Source organism: Pseudoliparis swirei, chromosome 14, assembly GCF_029220125.1.
Source record: "Pseudoliparis swirei isolate HS2019 ecotype Mariana Trench chromosome 14, NWPU_hadal_v1, whole genome shotgun sequence".
Taxonomy (NCBI): Eukaryota; Metazoa; Chordata; class Actinopteri; order Perciformes; family Liparidae; genus Pseudoliparis; species Pseudoliparis swirei.
In genome coordinates this window covers 3,177,294-3,184,171 of record NC_079401.1, presented here as the reverse complement: position 1 = coordinate 3,184,171, position 6,878 = coordinate 3,177,294, and the positions used below count along the sequence as shown (strand labels likewise).

At 46.3% G+C, this 6,878-nt stretch overlaps 1 protein-coding gene across 2 annotated transcripts; it reads right to left on the bottom strand.

Moving 5' to 3' along the window:
* Nucleotides 1–55: 55 nt before the first annotated feature.
* Nucleotides 56–6,440, bottom strand: acp2 (acid phosphatase 2, lysosomal). Of its 2 annotated transcripts, XM_056430972.1 has the most exons (14): nucleotides 6,153–6,213; nucleotides 4,834–4,895; nucleotides 4,487–4,582; nucleotides 4,156–4,242; nucleotides 3,915–3,975; nucleotides 3,754–3,845; nucleotides 3,569–3,667; nucleotides 3,407–3,496; nucleotides 2,582–2,665; nucleotides 2,442–2,490; nucleotides 2,144–2,232; nucleotides 1,840–1,946; nucleotides 1,294–1,469; nucleotides 56–1,196 (listed from the first exon to the last, which is right to left on the bottom strand). In XM_056430972.1, the coding sequence occupies exons 2-14, from the start codon at nucleotides 4,843–4,845 to the stop codon at nucleotides 1,060–1,062; spliced, it is 1,179 nt and encodes a 392-aa protein (XP_056286947.1). In that variant the 5' UTR covers nucleotides 4,846–4,895; nucleotides 6,153–6,213; the 3' UTR covers nucleotides 56–1,059. The 2 variants fall into 2 exon arrangements, with proteins under 2 accessions (XP_056286947.1, XP_056286946.1); XM_056430971.1 differs by lacking the exon at nucleotides 4,834–4,895 and having other exon boundaries at nucleotides 6,153–6,440.
* Nucleotides 6,441–6,878: the final 438 nt, after the last annotated feature.

Genomic DNA, 6,878 nt, shown 5'->3' with positions numbered 1-6,878 from the left:
TTCACATTGATTTCTTTTATTTACCCCCAAAAAATATCTCACACAAGCAAAAGTCTGAATTTCTTACAGCGTGAAATCAATTTTTAATGACAGTTTGGACACGATACTGATGATTAACGTGAATTGTCGAGGATATTTTGTTCTCCACGGTTGATGCCACCAAACAGTCCAGAATCCGGACTTAGAGCAGAATTCTGGTCAAGACTGCATTAGTATTTATACTTGTTTACAAGACTTTACATTAGGTACTTCTCCAAAACGTCCCCTGCATTAAGACCCAAATACACCTAAAGTATCATCAAATTAACAAAGAACAAAAACACCATTTGTAATTAAGGACTCGTCCTTTCACATCCCACCACTGTATAACAAACACCGTGAGCTAACCTGTCATTCCAGGTCGCTTTCAATGTGGATGTGCCTGTTTAGCCCCACCCCGTTGGTTTAAACCAATCAAATCCAGGGGGCGGGGTTAAACTTTGGACATTAAATCTCATCCTGTTTCGAAGACGATAGACACCCACTCCTCCTAGCCGAGAGCTTATCGTTACGAGTTAACCAAAAAGTCAGAACCCCCCCTAAAAAAAAGGGGAAACATCAAAAGTATTGAAGGCATCTCGGCCGTTAGTCTTCAGCGTCGACATAAACTAGATTAATGTTCCGCCCGTAAAGACGTGATCCGTAAGAACTCGTGGAAACATCGTGGGCGGAGAATCACCGTGAGCCCAAGAGGTTTCGATCGAGCCGACGATGCAGGACCACTCCGACGTCCTCACGGCTTCAGAAGCATCGACTCTCTGATACTTTGTGGACTTTTCAAGCCGCGAGACGCACAGAACGGCGCCTCAACGTCTCACCCGTCACGTTAGTTTAGAGAGATGCGGAAAAAGCAGTCGTTGAAGCCGCCGTCCCAAAACGCGTCGAGGAAACCGTCCGGAGAAATTTCCAATAATTATTTTTTGAAACGGTTCAGAATTCGTCGTCGCCGTCGTCGCCGCTGCTGCCGTCGCCGGCCGCCGCCGCGCTCGCTGACCTCCGGGGGAGGAGCTGGTGCTTGCGTCAGGATTCCTCGCCGTTGATCACCTGGTGGTATCCCCGGCTGCCGACCGGCTCCTTCTGCCAGCAGATCACGCAGAGGAGGACGACGATGAGGCCGAGGAGCAGACAGCCGCACACCGCCAGGCTGATGATCACCTCTGGAGACGGAACGGGGGGAAAGAAATGGATGAATAGTGGCACGGTCTCTTTGTCAATGTAAAACTTGTTTTAGTGTGTGTGTGTGTGTGTGTGTACCTTTATCCCTCCCCGCCGACGGCAGTTGACACTCCTTGTCGCGGTCTTCTGAAATGGAGGACTTTGTGATCCTCACAAAGTCCTCTAAGGGGCAGTCAAGGGCGCAGCCGGGTAACTGCTGAGGGAACGCCTCCACGGAGCTGTCATTACGGTACGCCAACGACACAGAGACAGAGCTGGGGGAGAGAGAGAGAGAGAGACAGAGCGAGAGGAACAGAGAGAGGAACAGAGACAGAGAGAGAAAGACAGAGAGACACAGAGAGAGAGAGACAGAGCTTTACAGTCTTTGATTGGTCTGATGCCACATGATTGTGGTTCTAAAATGGGGGTCCGTGAAGGCACTCCAGGGGGTACATGAGATTTGTAAAAAATATATTTAAAATTAGTGTCCATTTAAAAAAAAAAAAAGCATTTACAAATAGAATATAAGTGTAGGTAACAAAATATATTCTACAGAGCCATTGGATAAAAATAAAAAAATAAAAAAGCTCCCGAGTAGCGCACAGAATGTGTTTATTGTTCATGTCGACGTGTCGTCTGCGTTACCCGTTGTCGTCCCTGTACAGCTCAAACATTTGGCAGGAGGCATACGGCGGCTGTCTTCTGTTGAACACGTTCATGCTGGACTGCAGAGCGGCGACAGTGGTGTCGTGCTGCGGCACACACACACACACACACACACACACACAATTAAAACGTTAATGTTTTGACATTTTGTGAAAGTGTACCAACTTGTTATCCCCCAAGAGGTAGAAGATCAGTAGCACGTTAAGCTGCAGCCAGAAGACGCCTAGCTCAGCTTCGCGTAAACACTGGAAACAGAGGAGTCTGGCTCGGTCCAGATTCTTACCGCCGACAGCATCATCATCTTCAGCCTCCGCTTCGGGTCTGGCACGGCCATCTCGGTGAGATTCTTCACTATTTCCCCCAGTAGGATACCTCAAAGAACGGAAACAGAAGCTCTCATGTCCCCCGTTTAGTCCTGTGTTCAACTCGACGCCTCATGGTGCGTCAACAACGTGAATGTATCTCCCAACAAGTATTACGTCCTGGTATTCGGCATCTCTTTGCTCCATTAAAAAGACCTATGAGTCACACTGTTGCCCTGGGTAACAGGTTCCCCCATCGCTCCACTGAGCTCCACATACCTCCCTGCAGCCGGCTCTTCTCTTGTTGTTCGTAGACCCCGAACGTGGTCTGCGTGAACATAAACAGTGACTGTAGCTACGCCGTAGCATCGAGACCAGAAGGCCTGAATGGAACCGTAACTACCGCTTCCCGCCGTTACCTGGAATGAAAAGTCTTTGAGGAATCTGAGCTTCTCCAGGACATCAGGGGTCGCCCAGTCGGGAGCCGTCATGTTGTGACAGGACTGAGTTCACCAGCAGGAGAAAACAGTGGGAATTAAGAAACACCGGATTAGAAGAGGAACTTCAAACGACAATATCAAGCATATTTTTCCCCCTTCTCGTCAACAGTGAGTCCTCTGGCTCCACATTATATATATATATATATATATAAATAAATATATATCAATAAATAAATATAAATAAATATAGAAATATAAATAAATATATATAAATAAATACATATATATATATATAAATAAATATATATACAAACACACACACCCAGAAATACAGAAGGCGGTATGCTGAAATACAAGTCGTGACATTTGTTAACTAGACAAAGAGGAAAGTGGAAATGAAACTGGATTCTGTTCCTCTGGATTAGATCAAAGTGATGTTGGCAGTCGTGGCACAAGACTGAAACCCGACACCATGAGACTTGCTCAGTTACATTCTCGGCCAATGGAAATGTACAGATAACTCGCCTCTATTGGAAACGCAGCTTGTGAATTGAAAAAGGGACGCTCTTATTTTGAAAGGAATGCGCAGTGACCTAATTAGCCGTCCTTCTTCAAGACTTGAAAAGCAGCATGCCACCAGCTAAAAAGTTCCATCTCGGAGAGGTAAACCTCACAATATTTATTTATATTTATGGCCCTTCCCTTTGTTGAACTTTCCAATTAAAGATCTCAGAGAACTATACTTTGTCACATAGTATACAATAGACTGTGTGTGTGTGTGTGTGTGTGTGTGTGTGCGCTCACCTCACAGAAGAGTGTGTCGTACACACTCCAGACAGATTCCACACTCGTGTGATTCAGTCCGGTTTTATTCCTCACCAGCTCTATAACGTCCTGCAGGGAGTAGAAACGCCAGTCAACAAAAACATTCTCATTCCCCTCCCCCCCTCCATCCCACGCCCGTACCTGGTACTTAGTGGTGACATTAAGAAACTCCTCCGTGTGCTCGGTTTCATTCATCAGCTGCTTGTAGCGAGGACAGTCATCAAGAGGATAACTGAGAAGCTGAAGGGGGGGGGGGGGAGTTCAGACAACGTGTAAGACGATCATTTACAGCGAGAGGAAACTATCGCCATGACAACACGTCGTACCCTCTCTTCAAGTAGTGGCACCATGTGCACGGGGATCGGCTGCCACTTCAGGTCTGGGGTGAAGACCTGCTGACCAGCGGGGGGGTAGAGACCTGGACAACGGACGGGAGGCTGTTAAGGCAGAGGGGGGGGGGGGGGACAGGTGGAGCGGGGGGTCAAACCTGCGAGGTTGGCCTCGGCGCTCATCAGGGTGCGGTCGTAGTCCGTACTGCGGACGGAGATCTGCGGACAGAAGGAGGCGCCGGGTTAGGGGGTCCAAAGAAATAAAAAAGGGTAGTAAAAGCGGCGCCTCCTCTCCCGGGGAACATCTCCTTCAGGCTGCAGGAATTCTAGCACCAGAGTGGGAAATCTGAATGATCGTCTGTCTTGGCTTGTGAGGCGTCATGTGACCGGAGAGGTTACCTCGCGTCTGTCGTAGGATTGGTTCAGCAGTCCCGAGTACCGGAGCCTGAGGAACTTCCCCAGGTGCAGGTGCTGCCTCATGCCCTCCTGAAAAACACACCGATGACATCACAGGGCGTGGTTGACCTATTTTTTAAGCTTGTAAATTTTTTGTGTGCACAAATAGGAGTCTAAAGAGCGACAATATAATAATATAATATAAACGGGAGGAAATGGTGCCCTGCTGCAGGGGAAACTGATGGTCCCAAATGAATAGCTTCAAAACACTTCAGTGAGGCGTTTGAATGCATCCATTGTGTCTCAAAGAAGTTCACGATGACCCCGCCTCTACCTGGGACAGCTGGCCGAAGCCCTGCGGCCAGGCGGCCTCTTGGTGGAGGTCGGAGGGGAAGGCTTTGATTGGGGACCGGTCGCCATGGCGAAACAACTGGAGGGCAGACAGAGAGGAGGAGTCAGGCAACACCCAGCGACAACACAGCAAGCTTTTTCCATTTCAACATGTGATGTTGGTCTATGTAGGCCGACGTAGAGAAGATATCTGTGGGTTAGCAGGTCCGTCTTTCTATCAGGGAGCTGACAAAAATGCAATAATCCTTGCAGCCACAGGATTAAAGTCTATCGTGAGACATACATAAATCACATTTCATTAATAGACATGAAGCAAAGAGAGCTACATGCCTCATGTCTCATCTGAGTGGGGCTTGTTGTTGCTTGTTGACACAATCAATTCTGAAAGTGAGCTGCAAACAGGTCACAGGTCAAAGGGGCAGAAAAGCTGGTACTTCAACAAGTTCTTCCTGAATCAGCTCACATGGCATTCATATGCATAATGTCCTCACATGTGGACGTTGATTACAGGAGTTCCTTCAGAGGTTATGATAAAATGTCAGGAAGACCTCAACTATGTGCGTGTCTAATTTTATGAGAATTTTCTTTACGGTTTTTGAGAAAATTCGAAAAGGCATAATCAGTTTCCTTTTCTTTTAACGTGTTTGCGAGATAATTGTTGGCTGGCTCGAGGATGACGAGTCACTCGACCGCAGCTCGTGCCAACAGAGTTTCTCGGCGTTTCTCAATTCAAAGTACACAAGTACAGACTTGTGTTCTTTTGGAGTCTGGACTTGGGAGTCCAGACTCCGGAGGACGGGAGGACGGTCTTTCTGCGATTGGAACAGCAGCTGACTTGATGACGTCACCACATCAGCTGTTCTTGCTCCTGAGTTTACTCTAATTATTCACTGTAAATTATTTTTTACAGTCAAATAAACAAAACATCCTAAAATGACATTCCGTGACTCAACAGTAGTAATTATAAAAAGTCATCTGTCAGTTGTTTATTTTCTCCTCCGATATCGTTTCCGGTTGCTGGTGAAATGCATTCTGAGATGTCTGCTGGCCAAAGTACGCACAAGTCTCCTCTGATGCATCCTCCGGAAAGTGGGAGTCACATCCGGGTGTTTTGACCGTGCTTTGCGAGAAGCGAACTTTGAATTGGAACATGTACTCGGGCTGAGACTGATGACGAGACACGAGGACACAAGGAAAGCACGCACAAGAACGCATATTGAGAAACGCCGTCTGTCTTCACTTGTTGTGTGGCGTTACACGACTCTAAATACAAAACCTATAAATCCTGTATTATATTTAATTATAAACGCCATCTGTAAATACCCATTTTTTAAAGTGTAAACAAACGCAACGCCTTATTAACAGTCACGAGCAAACGGTCACCAGACACAAAATTAGCTTTATTTCTACAAAATAAAATCAAAATAAATAATGCTGGGTAGTAAATTCAACACGTGACTCGATGTGTTAATTGACGGATCAATTCGTGTTTAAAATAATAATATTAAACACGTTTGCAGAGAAGCGAAATGAAAACACACAACATCCTCTATTTTTAATGCAGTTCCCGTGAGCGTCGACGAGAAAACGCCGCGAAAAAAAACAGTACCACCCAGCTTCCGTAGCTTTATTCCATGAACGTTACTCACTACGGTCACGTAGACCAGCGTCCTCTCGGCCGCAGCTCCTCCGCAGACACACGCGACCGTTAAAAGAAGGAGCGCCGCGGCGGACGCCATGTTTCCGTTGCTCCGAGCGAGAGGACGAAGCTCCAGATGGAGGTAAACACAAAGCGCCTCCTTCTTCCCTCTGCTCACTTCATACCGACTTCCACTATGACGCGTTATTCTCCCTTGTGAAATGAACCGGAAGTATTTACGTGTGCGACATGATGAGAGCTGTTAGAAGACCGCTAGGTCCATGTTTGAGGGCTCTCTGGCAGACTGCCCACGGGAATTGCCCACAATTCATTGCAACGTGACGTTAAACACACAGTTACCAATGGAAGCAGACCTAAAACAATAGCGGTAAACAAAGAGGGCACGTGGGTGTTCATCCCAATACTATACATGTGCACAACACTAGGAGTAACGATGGGACTTGAACACATGAAACCAGATGAATTAAACAATATAAATATGAGTGTCACAGCAAAGGGTCTGAATACTTATGAACATGTGATATTTCAGTTTTTCTTTTTGAATAAATTTTCAAACATTTCTACATTTCTGTTTTTTTCTGTCAAGATGGGTGCTGAGTGTACATTAATGAGAAATAAAATGAACTTTTTTGATTTTAGCAAATGGCTGCAATGAAACAAAGAATGAACAATTTAAAGGTGTCTAAATACCTAGATATACAGTGTATCCGGAAAG

Bases quoted from the DNA above. Each gene is read 5' to 3' on its own strand.
- acp2 (XM_056430971.1), bottom strand. From the start codon at position 6,242: ATGGCGTCCGCCGCGGCGCTCCTTCTTTTAACGGTCGCGTGTGTCTGC. The intron at 4,243-4,486 runs GTAGAGGCGGGG...TGTGTTTTTCAG, and splicing joins GCTTCGGCCAGCTGTCCCAG to GAGGGCATGAGGCAGCACCT. The intron at 1,197-1,293 runs GTACACACACAC...TTCCGTCTCCAG, and splicing joins GTCGGCGGGGAGGGATAAAG to AGGTGATCATCAGCCTGGCG.